The 14,524-nt window shown below is 35.4% G+C and overlaps 1 protein-coding gene across 1 annotated transcript in view; it reads right to left on the bottom strand.

Moving 5' to 3' along the window:
- Nucleotides 1-14,524, bottom strand: part of Aps (diphosphoinositol polyphosphate phosphohydrolase 1 Aps) — a 97,260-nt gene that overhangs the window by 53,804 nt on the left and 28,932 nt on the right. The window contains exon 2 of the mRNA XM_090402244.1: nt 7,607-7,762. Within this exon, the coding sequence (XP_090258370.1) occupies nt 7,607-7,762 (156 nt within the window). The remainder of the gene's footprint in view (nt 1-7,606; nt 7,763-14,524) is intronic.

Genomic DNA, 14,524 nt, shown 5'->3' with positions numbered 1-14,524 from the left:
TAGAAATAAATACACATAACAACCACAACAATTAGTACAATATAATTTGTTCACTTAGAGCTCCATCAAGATACATGTATTTGTGTTACTTATTAAATAAAAATCTCCTCCTGAGATTTTTATTTAATAAGGTTAAAACACCTTATGGTAACTTGTTCTGGTAAAATACTTATAAGCTCTGTATTACTAAAATCTTGATATTTCTAGCCTGGCTCCCACTGATGAGACCTCAATAAAGGTCGAAACCGGTCTGGGTAGTGGCCCCTTGCCTTTAATACAAAGCATCATACATCTCCTCCAGGAGATGTGCTTTGCATTATGGGTAAATATTAAGATTAGTGATCAGAGCTTATTCTACTTTTACCATGAGTTACTTTGGTCTTGCACTACCTGCAGGTTCAGCTAGACTTGCATTACGTGCAGGCGCAAACTTGACTTATTTGTCTGTTTGCTTACTTGGGAAATGGAGTAAAACCAGGTTTAAAATAGCTTGGTATCTTTAACATTTATTATACCCAAGGTAAAATACTTTCTACATATATATATATATATATATATATATCAAAGTTAAGCTGCTTGGTTATATAAATATAAAATATCAAAGTTAAGCTGCTTTCAGAGATGAACTATACGTGAAATATAGACTCATGACTCAAGAAACAGTGAAAGGGTTAAGAATAAAAATCATTCTTTGGAGACTTATTTGAAAACTTGGAAGAAAACAGTGTGTGACTGAACCAAAAAAGCACATTGTGAAGTGGTCTGCAAGGATTAAAAAAAATCAGAACTGTATGGGGGACTCGAAGTTAGAGGCAATCGAGGGAAGAAAAAAAAAGAAACCTTACTGAAAGCAAGTAAACAAAGTCAGAAGATTTTGGTAAGAATATAGAAGATGAATATAAGAGAGGTAGCAAAATGTTCTGGAGGCCATTGGAAAAAAGCTCTCAACTTAGTTCAGGCCAAAATACAGATTTTGAGGATTAGATTTTTACTAAAACAAATACTTAAGAAATCATGGGAATATAACCTGGATCTGAATTTGTGAATCTAGAAAGTTTTGTGAATCTAGAAAAAGCATATGATAAGGTATCATAAGAAACATAGTTCAAAACAATATAATATAACATGTAATTATATGGTGTAGATATTACAGTATATTGAGCAATATATAGTTGATATTTGAATCGTGGGTTCAGCAATTAGGACTGATGGATGATGTACAGGAAGATGGGTTGATGCTATATCAGGAGTGAGATAAGGATGCACATGATCTCCAATATTATTCATCATCTGTACTTTCCTTCTTTCTTGAAGAAGAAAGAAGGAAAGTACTTTCCTTCTTTCTACTTTCCTTCATGAATCACATCATGAAGGAAAGTAGCCTTAGACCTGTAAAAATAATCATAATTTAAAATTCTGAATATTTTTACAAATGGTTTATGTTAGTATGTTAATTAGTTTTGGTTTCATCGCAAGTGCCGACACTTGCGATGTGCCCATTATTAAAATTGTTTTGTCTATATGATATGTAAAGCAGTTAAAAATTTATGTACTTACCGGATTTGAATAGTTGTGTTACTTTAAACAAATTTATTGTAGTTTAAAATATTAAGTTTAATGTTTTATGAAGACATTCTCTTGTCGCTAACGGAGACGACGTGCCAGTCATTATACCTAGTTTCACGCTTGCCACGTTCATGGAGTGCGCATGCTCGTCGAGAAGGTCGATGTGTGATTGAGGGTTAACAGAAAGCATTCAGTATCGTAGTAACGGAGAGTAAACAGAAGATGCCGTTCGGAAGGAAATAAGAACACAGGCTGGCAGATATTTAGATTTGGAGGAATTTGAGTTTTTTTATGACAGTCGGAAGAAAATTATTAGTAGATTCTGAAAAAAGAATCGTGGAACTATGAAGTTTTAAGGTGGAATAAGTATTGATAAATAAAAGGGATACATTGCTATAGGCGTTTTAAAAGGAATATTGGAGGGAATGCTAATTGGAAGATTTATAGTAGATTCCGAAAAGGGAATCATAAAATTCTGAGTTTTTAAAGTGGAAGAGTTAAGACTGTCAATAAGCATTAGCGAATAAAAGAAGAAGTTGCTATTTATGTTCTAAAGGAATGTTCGAGAAAACTCTGATTAGGAAGTTCCATTTGTATTAAGGATGCCGAATGTAACTATTATTTCTACTAAAAAGAGACAGAATCGAGTCAGGAAGAATTAATGTGTGCTACATGAGTGATGAAAAAGGATCCTGTGAAAATGAAGAATAAAGTCATATATTGTAAGTGGAGCTTTCTGCGGTTTAGAAGTTCACAAGGCATATTCTGATAATTGGACCACATTTTTTTTTATTAAGCTAAAAGCACAATAAAGAAATAAAACCCGACAAGTTTCGTAAGTCGTTTGACTTACATCTTCAGCTGTAAAAGGTAACTGAAAGTTAAAACAACAAAAAAGAGAAATTAATAGTTCATACTATACAGTTGTAGCCATCTGACTGTTCATATAAAATTAAAAAATCAGAATGCAGATTCAAAGCAGTGCTAAGTTTAAACAATGCTGGATGATGCCATGTTCTGTTGTTCACGATCATAACGTCCGAGGTCTGACTAAGGTATATTTTTTTATCAGAGCTGACCAAACTTGGTGTAGAATTAAGCCTTGGTTTTTATTGCATTGTGTTGGAATTCTAAGCATGTTTGCAGCTTCTTTAAATTTCCTTATGTAACAGTTTTTTTCTATATAAGACATGTTTGTTTTCTGCCAAAGTACATTGTGGCCGGTGGAAGTGGTATGGAAAGCTACACCTGATTTGTGTTTTCTTCTGTTTTGTACATCCTTTTGGTGTTCGTTCATGCATATTTCCCCAGATCTTCCTGTCTGTCCTACGTAGCAGATGCCGCAAGAACAATAAATTTTATAAACACCTGGTTTTTTTAAAGGATGATGTGGAGGTTTTGAGGGATATAGAACTCTTGAAATTTTTTCCAGCGGCAGAAAGGCTACTTTGATGTTATGTTTGTTTAGTAATTTAGCCATCTTGTCTGTAACATTCTTGATATATGGAAGCGTGATGGCGTTTTTGAAATCTTGTTTCTGTGAGATGCTTGTAGGAGGTGTGTGGAGGGTTCGTAACCATTTTTTTTGAGGATCTGTGTTAAATATTCCAATTCTTCATTTCTCTGTTTTTCTGTGCTGGAAATATTATAAACTCTGTCCCACAGGGTTTTTATTAGACCTATTTTTTGCGAAGTATGGTGGTGTGAGGCCGCATTAAGAAATCTTCCTGTGTTGGTGGGTTTTCTATATATTGAGAAAGAAAGTTTATTATCTTTTTCATTGACTTCTAATAGGATGTCAAGAAAAGGAAGTTTTCCAAGTTCTTCTTGTTCTAAAGTAAATTTTATATTCTTATGTAAATTATTCAGGTAATCTTTGAAAGCACTGAGTTCATCTGTTGTTCCTGGTCAAATGATGAAAATATCGTCTACCGTAGCCAAATTTTTGGTTTTTTATGATAATTGATTAAAGCATTATTTTCAAAATTTTCCATAAATAGGTTAGCTAAAGCCGGAGAGAGAGGGAAAAGCCCATAGCCAATCCTTCTTTTTGTTCCCAAAATTTGTCTCGATACATGAAAAAAAGTATTATTTATACAATGTTTATAAAGATCTATGATGTCCGGAGGAAAGAGGTCTTCAAGGAGATTCACAGTTTTGTTTCTTGGAACATATGTAAATAGGCTGATAATGTCCAAACTTGCTAAGATGTCTGAAGGTCCAATGTAAATATCTTTTACCTTCTCAATAAAATGTGCATTGTTCTTGATGAAAGAAGATGTTTTTACTGTGTGAGGTAAAATCATGTTAGTGAGATGTTTTGCTAAATTAGAGGTCGGAGAGGAGAGTCTCTTCCATCCACTATCGGTCTTATAAAAGGCTAATAAAAGGTTAATTAACCTTTTTTTCAAAAGTCGTATCAAGAACCGAAACAAAATTTACTCATGACAGGTTTCAACTTTGCCTTAATGCCACGTTTTCTACCAAAAATTGACATAATCGCTCAAATAGAAAAAGGAATAAGAAATTTACCTGGTGATACATCAGATCTCATCTGCATACAGGGCACAGCATTACTATTGCAAAGCAAATTACCTCCAAGGAACTTTCTTACATGGAATACACATCCCTCAAAGAACTAAAATCAGACAAAAATATCATTATAATCAAAGCAGATAAAGGGAATGCAACAGTAGTTTTGAAACAAAGATTACTCTGAAGATTATAACAATAAAATGAAAACTCTTCTTGAAGATTCTAATACCTATAGACCTTTAGACAGATATCCCACATGGTGTGCTCACAATAAAACCAATGATGTAATTAAAAAGTTGCCTAATTGGACTGAAGAACTTAAAAGAACTCTACAATCAAAACACCCATTAGTTCCAAGAAGTAATAGTGTACCAAAAATACATAAGATAGGTATTCCCTTAAGACCGATAGTGGATGGAAGAGACTCTCTGACCTCTAATTTAGCAAAACATCTCGCTAAAATGATTTTACCTCACACAGGAAAAACATCTTCTTTCATCAAGAACAATGCACATTTTATTGAGAAGGTAAAAGATATTTACATTGGACCTTCAGACATCTTAGCAAGTTTGGACATTATCAGCCTATTTACAAATGTTCCAAGAAACAAAACTGTGCATCTCCTTGAAGACCTCTTTCCTCCGGACATCATAGATCTTTATAAACATTGTATAAATAATACTTTTTTTTTTCATGTATCAAGACAAATTTTGGGAACAAAAAGAAGGATTGGCTATGGGCTTTTCCCTCTCTCTCCGGCTTTAGCTAACCTATTTATGGAAAATTTTGAAAATAATGCTTTAATCAATTATCATAAAAAACCAAAAATTTGGCTACGGTAGACGATATTTTCATCATTTGACCAGGAACAACAGATGAACTCAGTGCTTTCAAAGATTACCTGAATAATTTACATAAGAATATAAAATTTACTTTAGAACAAGAAGAACTTAGAAAACTTCATTTTCTTGACATCCTATTAGAAGTCAATGAAAAAGATAATAAACTTTCTTTCTCCATATATAGAAAACCCACCAACACAGGAAGATTTCTTAATGCGGCCTCACACCACCATCCTTCGCAAAAAATAGGTCTAATAAAAACCCTGTGGGGCAGAGCTTATAATATTTCCAGCACAGAAAAACAGAGAAATGAAGAATTGGAATATTTAACACAGATCCTCAAAAAAAAAAAATGGTTATGAGCCCAAGACTATCAAAAAAATCCTCCACACACCTCCTACAAGCATCTCACAGAAACAAGATTTCAAAAACACCATCACGCTTCCATATATCAAGAATGTTACAGACAAGATGGCTAAATTACTAAACAAACATAACATCAAAGTAGCCTTTCTGCCGCTGGAAAAAATTTCAAGATTTCTATATCCCCCAAAACCTCCACATCATCCTTTTAAAAAACCAGGTGTTTATAAAATTTATTGTTCTTGCAGCATCTGCTACGTAAGACAGACAGGAAGATCTGGGGAAATATGCATGAACGAACACCAAAAGGATGTACAAAACAGAAGAGAACACAAATCAGGTCTAGCTTTCCATACCACTTTCACTGGCCACAATGTACTCTGGCAGAAAACAAACATGTCTTATATAGAAAAAAAACTGTTAAATAAGGAAATTTATAGAAGCTGCAAACATGCTTAGAATTCCAACACAATGCAATAAAAACCAAGGCTTAATTCTACACCAAGTTTGGTCAGCTTTGATAAAAAAATATACCTCAGACATTATGATCGTGAACAATAGAACGTGGCATCATCCAGCATTGTTTAAACTCAACACTGCTTTGTATCTGCATTCTGATTTTTTAATTTTATGAACAGTCAGATAGCTATAACTGTATAGTATGGACTATTAATTTCTCTTTTTTGTTGTTTTAACTTTCAGTTTCCCCTTTTACCCCTGAAGATGTAAGTCAAACGACTTACGAAACTTGTTGGGTTTTATTTCTTTATTGTGCTTTTAGCTTAATAAAAAAAATGTGGGCCAATTACCGGAATATGCCTTATGAAAGTCATATATCTTCGGAAAAGGGCCTTGACAGAGAAAGAAACTGACTATGAACATTTTGTCACTGTGCAAACAAAGTGTTTAGTCTAGTCTAAACACTTTGTTTGTACAAGTGTAAGTTTATTTTTAAAAGGCCTTGGATCCAATTAATTTGTAGTTAGTAATGTAATATTTGTTTGAAGTGTATATATATATATATATTGTTTTTTAATATTAAATGTATTTATTTTGTATTTTGGTCTTGAGTCAGTTATTTATTTGGATTCTGAAAGTAATAGTAAAAAAGAGGTCATTGCACCAATCGGAGTGAACCCTTGTGCATATAGGTACACTTGGAATTAAAAAAATAATTGTTTGAATAAAATAAATAAAAATCCTATATTTAAACAATGCCGCAGCCAGTAGGATTAATAGAAGGATTAATATTGTGATAATATCCTCTATATAAATATCTCTAAATATTAATTAAAAATACCCTCTATTAACAGACCTGATATCAAAGGAATTATTCAACAGAGCCGTTTACTTTATGTAGATGTATTCCTAAAGAAATCTAGCAGAAGTCTGCAGTTTTCTCTCACTAAATTAATTCATAGCTATAATAAATTCAGTATGAAAATCAGTAACAAAAAGACAGACTATGAAAATATGCAGGAAATTCTGAACACAACTATATCCTGAACAGAGAACTTTCAGCTATTTTGGTACAATTTTTAATTAAAATAGCAAACTAAATACAGAAATAGACAATAGAATTAGCAAATTAGCAAAGCACATATGGAATAGGGTCAAATCAACAAATTTACATTAAATAAAAGAAATTAGTCAAAACACTAATCTAGCTGTATATAAGGTGTTCAGACAAATTTTAACTTATAGATGTGAGTGATAAGTTAGAAGTAAAAGAACCAATCAAAGACACAAGACAACATGAGAATTCTGAGAAAAATTAAGAAGTGAACAGCTGGCATCCTTGACAGAACCATACTAAAAATGAGGATATTAGGAAGGAATTTGATATTGTTAGCATTCAGGAATGTGTGAGCAGAGCTAATCTAAAGTGGTATGCACTTAATAGAATGGATGAAGAAAGATTAACAAAACAAATGTTTTTTTTTTTGCCAGGATGGTAGGAAAGGACCCAGAAGAACAAGATCTAAGTGGATTGATAATAGCAGGAGAGCCTCAGAAGACCAAAATATAAAATCTGATGATATTGGTATCCCGATGGATAACAGATTTTGATAGAAAATTGTTGATAGGGAAGATGTTAATGGTGTAAACTTTCTCAGAGTGTACATTTCAGGAAATTGAGGATTAAAAAAAAAAAAAAAAAATCTGGAATTTTTCATTGTTTGTAGGGAGGGGGGGGGGGGTTATAACAGTATTTCAGTGAATGCTAAAAAGGCTTTCAAACTAATTCATGATATTATCTCACAACATAATTGCAACAAACAGTATGAATAAATTATTACTTCAAAAGTCCCAAGACATCGTCCAAGCTTGCCACAAACTCCTGCCTCTTCCACAACTTCCCTTATAGCTGCCATACTAGCTTCTTCATTGGGTTCTAGTCCTCCACCAGGAACTATCCACCTCTCTGGTGCACGGCTACTTGTGACTAACAGAACCTATTGAACAGCAATTAGCATAGTTACTAATATATCAAATTAATGTTCAGAATGGCTATATAGTCTTTTTTAATTTATGACTTACTGTTATTATTTTGTTATTCTATGAAATCCTGGACTCATTGTAGGAAACTAATTCAGTCTGCCTATCACGATCCACCTCGCATTTCCTTTATTCAATTATGAAGGCTGAAGAATTTAAAAAAAAAATAAAAATCTTACTGCTCTCGTGCTTTTTTTTGCAGGTGGGGGGGGGGGGGAACACTTAACACAAAACTGACACTAGATTAGATAACAGTAGAACGTTATAGTGTCAGACAGAACTGGGTTAAAGCTTGATAATGACACAAATAATACAAGCATTTCTTATTAAAGTTTTTGGAATTGACTACTACTGCAAAAGGTGACATTTTATTTAAGAGAACTAAATTTAATCAATACTTTACTTTACTGAGTAATGCAATACTCAGTGATAGCCAAGCCAAAGTGAGCAATGAAATAATTGCAGAGAATAGCAGCAAATTATGCTTAAGATTTATTTTCTTATTTTCATCTATGCTATCTATGAATAATTGTCCGGACACTAGCAATTTACAATTGATATCAGCAGGCGAGCAACCCTAATATTGGGTATGTCCACATTTGCCTTTGATCACATCCTCCATCCTTTCAGGGAGGTTTTCCACCAATGTGTGTGGCAGACATCAGGTGGAATTTGTCTCCATTCCTCCATCAAAGGAGCACTAAGTTCAGTGACAGATCAAGGACATGCTGCTCTGGAACTCAATCAGCACTTAAATTCATTACAAAGGTTTTCGAAGGGGATTGAGGTCAGGACTCGGCACAGGCTAAGGCAGTCATTTAACACCTATCTCTTCATACCATTTCCATAACAGCTGCAGCTTAGTGGCATGGGGCATTGTCGTCTTGATAGTAATGGGTCTGTTCCATAAAAACTTCATAGTGTAGGCAGCACCTGATTATCCAGAACATCAAGGTACTGAGCTGCCTTCGTGGAACCACAGACAACGACCAGCGGTCCTACTCCAAACCAGCTGAATGCACCATTATTCCTCCACCACCAAACTTTACTGTGGGTACAACACACTGTGGTAACAAGTGTTCACCAGGCTGCCTCCAACCACACCTTGCCATCAGACTGGAAACAGGTGATCCTTGATTCATCATTCCAGAGTACAGTTTTCCATTGGTCAGTTGTCCAGTTCACATGCACTTTGCACCAAGCCAGACGAGCCACCTTGTTTGTTGTTGTAATATTTGGCAAGTGTGCTGATGCTCTTCTGTGGAAAACCAGTAAATGGAGTTATTTTCGTACAGTATTAGTGCTCACCATGGCTTTACTGGCACTCATCACGGATGGTCTGTGCCAATTGTAGTGATTTTTTGTGTACCACTAGTCTGAGTTTTAACATCCTTCTGTCCCTGTTACTCATTTTCGGTGGCCACCTTGGGTGTTTTCCTGCACTAGATGCCAGAACATCTCCATCTGTTCTGATGGAGATGTTCTGGCATCTATCTGGATCACATCGCCAACTTTTGATTTTGGATGCTCCAGCTGAGCAGCAATGGCATGTATAGTCATGCCACCAATGTGACAGCCCGTGATGACACCTCTCTCGAAGTCACTGAGTTCACGCTGTGTTGCCATACCAACTGCTACGATGAAATACTGCTTCCTACTATCTGTATGCCAGTTTTTATGTTATTAACAAACCTGGAATGTTCCATAACTTCAAATAATAGGAGTGTCAGGACAATCATTGGTAGATAGTGTATATTATAATCAGGTGATATATATGTCACTATAGTTTGCAAATAAAATTTTTAAATATGCTAATGAGTAATGACAGTGTAGAAATATCCAGGAGCATACTTCAAATTAAAAAAACATAGAAATCTGAAATGTGGGAAAAGCAGCTGGTATTCAACCTGAAATGCTATAGCAAACATGATGGTGGTGGTGATGATATAAAGAGATTGCTGTTTAAGCTATTAGTAATCTATGAAACATAGAAAACTGAAACCAGTATTAAAAAATGCAAAACTATGCAAATAGGCAGAGATCATCAACTGTATTCTCAAGTATCATATAGAATGAGTTTTATATGCTTTCAGATATGGATCTGTGAGTTATAAATAAAGTAATACAAACATTCTGTGGAAAATTAGGAGTGTGAATACATAAAAACATGTTAAAAAAATGAAGATATCATAAAAGAACTTGACATTATTAATAGTCATGCATGTAGAAGCAGAATAAATCTAAGAATAATAGATGATAGATTAAAAGAATCAGTGTTGTTGAAGCAAAAATTAGAAAAAAAATGACTCAGAAAAAGACCAAAACAGATGGGCAATTATATGTTTGCTGTGTACACATTTTATGTATCTGTACAGATGCACATCAATTTTTTTCACACTGAGTGTTAAGTAAATTTATAAGAGTATGTGGGCAGAAGTTGAGGGGGGGGGGAGAGAATCTGTTAATGCTTTTTTAAACAAAGATGGATATTTCTAACCTTATGCAACAAAAACTTACCAAAAATTCTTGACATCGTATAAAAGAGGGCAGTTAGGTAAATTGATGATTACTCTCTTGCAGGCTCATTCCTGCTTTCTCACAGACAGCGTGTTCCTGCACTATCCTTTTGTACAATACTTTAATGGACATCTATCATTACCCCCCTCACGGAAAAAAAACTTGGCATGTGTAAGCAGGAATTAGTAAATAGACTCATTGTGGGAGATCCACTCAACCAGCAACATGTCTATCATAATGAACTCCGAATTTATTTACACTCCCTGCATTCACAATGCACTCTGGCAATGCATTCTACTCACCAACAACTGTCCACATAAAAAACTGTCTCTCACACCCTTCTTCACCACATCTTTATACAACTTTATTACATGACACCTCCAAGGAGTCCAAAAACTCATCGAGGGAGGGCACCCACTCTACAACTTTCTGCCTCCTCCACTCAATCCACCAACTCCATCTACAGCAGGATTCGAACCCGCAACCTTTTGGCTGGAGAGCGGATATGCTAACCATGCCAACTTACAGGGATGGCCTCTTGTTCTTCCCATCTTAACATTCACTCTTTTTTATAATTCCTTTGGTATTAATCTAATAGTATCCCTTAACTTGAAGGTCTCTATCATGTCTCCTCTTTTCCTCCTATCCACCAACTTCTGTAATCCACATTTCCTCAAATGCTCTTCATAACTAACACTCCAAAGTCCTGATGTCACTTTGGTCATTCGTCTTTCGACCCTCTCTAGTGTTTCCACACCACAATGAAAACTAGGTGACCAAATTTGAGCACAATAATCCATGTATGTTCTGACCAATGCCTTATATAGAGGCACCACCACCTCCTTATCCCTACATGACAATGTACTCGTTTATCATAGCAGCAATACAATGTGTAGCCTTTGCAAGACTTGCGATGTGCTCTCAGAACTTCAATCCACAACTGTATCCCAAAGTGCAACATCTTAATGTTAAAACTGTAACCTCATTTGTCCAAGCTAAAAATATATTCAACTCTTCCTGTAGAGAATTAACATCAGCACTACTCCTGATAATTCTACCTAACTTTGCATCATCAGCAAACATTTGAAGATGCCCAGTCAATCCACATAAAATATCATTTACAAATAAGTTAAACAGCGGAGGACCAAGACCTGAGGCATACCAATGATTGCCTTCCTTTTCTGAGACACTACTCCATCATACACAACTTGCTGGTATCTTTCAGAAAGCCAATCTTTAATCCATCTAACCAATTTGCTATTTAATATCATCTTCTGCAGCTTATGCTTCTGTCATCTGGTAATCTATCAAATGCCTTTGGGATAAGGCAACTGATGTGAAGCCATTAGCCTCTATATACAAGTAGGCCAGTTGTGAAGATACTACATGCACAATCTGTTTGCTTACACTTGGATAAAGGATTAAACCAAGAATATAATTCATGGCATCTTTAATTTATTGTCTAACCAAGTGGAAAAACTTTCAACATCTATCTCTGATCCAGAGTATTTTAATAATAAGGTGATACACCTTACCACTACTTGTATATGGAAAATATCTGACTTCTGCATTACTTCAACCTTTGCATTTCTTCTGGGTCTGATTCCCACTGATCACATTTATTAATGCTCGTCATTGGATTTGCTAACTTCCTAGGAAGTAGAGAAATTCCACTCGTTGGCGAGTTTTTGCCTGTCACTGGTTTCAAATCACTGTTGAGCTTCCTGTCCCAGAGTGATTCAGGTCAGGAGTAATGAGTTTAGTAGTGATCCTTTAGGGTCACTCGTATGGGGTGGTGGTCCTTCCCATAATGTATAGCATGTCTGAAAGGTGTGAACTTTGGAATACTAAGGCAACTGATGTGAAGTCATTAACCTCCATATACAAGTAGCCAAGTCATGAAGATACTTCAAGTGCAAACTTTGTTTGCTTACACTTGGATAAAGGATTAAACCAAGAATAAAATTTCTCGGCATCTCTAAAATTTATTAACGCAGTTTCTCTTACATCTAGATCACTGGAACTAGAGAAAAGAAAGAAGTTGTTGGAGTTGTGGGCATTAAAGTCCACTAAGGAAGATGACTGCAAGCAAGCCAAGAAATCCTATGGGTCTTATCATAAACCAGGAAAAGGCTATATATATGCGCATTTCAAGGGCATTCATGACTGAGCTAGCTTTGCTGTTGATAATTATATCTCTGAACGAGTGTATAATTTTAAAATATCTAAGAGTCAGTATTAACAACTACAGTGATATACAACAAAAACAACAATGCCAAACTGTGGATGCTTTGCAATCTTCAACCTCCTAATATCCAGAATATTATCAAGAAAATCCAAAGAAAAAACTATTTAAGTTATTTATGCCCAGTATTAATTTACAATTGTGAGACAGAATCAACAACAAAGGGATATAACAGAAAATGTATTACATTTGAAACAGAAGTACTGACAAAGATTTTTGGACTGTCTTATAAATAAAATACTGGAATGTATGAACAAAGACTTAATGAAGTCTGAAGCCTGTTTCAAAGACATAACATCCTATTATTTATAAGAATGTAAGAGAACCTAGCAGCTTGGAACACAGATGACCAGCGAAGAAATACCGATATCAAAGAAAAGAACAGCAGGAAGACTGCAAGTAAGATGGATGGATGTAGTAATGAAAGACCTAAGACAAACAACTGACAGAATACCTGACTCCAGAGGCATATTGGTAGACAGAGGGAAAAACCTGGTGATGGCAGCAGTAACCCTGAATTGTAAATTAAGCCCCTGAAAAAGAAAGATACATTTTGGAAAATTATGGAGACAACTACTGTGTTTCAGTAAAACTTTAGCTTAATATAAACAAAATTAAAAACATAACACTCGACAAAGATGAGTTATTAGTTAGTTTCAATGTTTCTGCCCTTTTCACAAATGTCCCAATCAATGACACAATTCTTCTCCTACGGAACAAATTTCCACCCGACATTACGGTCCTCTTTGTCCACGTACTATGTTCCGGTTATTTTGTGTGGCAAAATAAATTTAACTAAAAAAAGAAGGTATGGCCATGGGCTCACCACTATCCCCCCCCAACTGCTAACTTCTATATGGAAAATTTTTTGAGCAAAGTGCTCTTGATTCCTTCACTCTAAAACCTACAGTGTGGCTTAGATACGTTGACGATATGTTCGTTATCTGGCCACATGGGCGACAAACGCTAAACACATTCCTCAGCCACCTGAACAAACAACATGAACGCATACAATTTACTATCAAAATTGAAAATCAGAACTCGCTCCCATTCCTGGATACACTGGTCACACGTCTTCCTTCAGGCGGTCTACCGCAAACCGACACACACTGGCCAATACATACATGCTAATTCGTACCACCACCATCACAAAAATATGGAGTCATTAACACCCTTAAAAATAGAACTATAACAATTTGCTCTAACCAGCAAGCTCTGAAACAGGAACTAAAAATCATCAGCAACATATTTATAAATAATGGCTATAACAAAAATACTATTAATAAAGTACTGTACTTCATAAAACATCATCAAAAAAGAATCTACGAGGGCTGTTCAATAAGTAATAAGACTAATTTTACTGTCGCGAAACCACTCATCACAATATTAATTTCAGTGGAATAAAGAAATGTTGCTGTCTGTATTAACAAAAGAGGTTGATAGATGGCGTATACGGGCTGATGTGCCAGAGGGTCATGTGACTAAATGCAAGCTTGTTTCAGCGCACCTACGAGCTGCGACCAGTCGTCGAAATGGAAGCGTCCTTGGAACAGCGTTATGAGATTAAATTTTGTGTGCGTTTGCAAAAATCAGCATCAGATACTTTTAACATGATACGCGAAGCTTTCCACGATTAAGCATTGTCGAGGGCAAGTGTTTTTCGCTGGCATAAAACTTTTAAGGAAGGAAGGCAAAATGTGGAAGATCTTGAACGCGAGGGAAGACCTTCGATGTCCATCACAGAGACAATGATCAACACAGCATTATCATCAAGGAGGATTGCAGAATTACAGTACGCCAGCTGCATGTTTGTCCTGAATATTTCTGTGGGAAGTGTTCACTCAATCATGGCCGAACATTTGGGACTGACACATGTTTGCACCCGATGGATTCCCAAACTCTTGACACCGGAGCAAATGCAGCATCGAGTGGATGTGTGCACAGAATGGAAAGAAAG

Source organism: Typopeltis vanoorti, chromosome 12 (assembly GCF_054136105.1).
Source record: "Typopeltis vanoorti isolate ZY-2024b chromosome 12, IOZ_Tvanoo_1.0, whole genome shotgun sequence".
Classification (NCBI taxonomy): domain Eukaryota; kingdom Metazoa; phylum Arthropoda; class Arachnida; order Uropygi; family Thelyphonidae; genus Typopeltis; species Typopeltis vanoorti.
The sequence above is the reverse complement of the archived record's forward strand: the minus strand, read 5'-3'. Positions and strand labels throughout refer to the sequence as shown.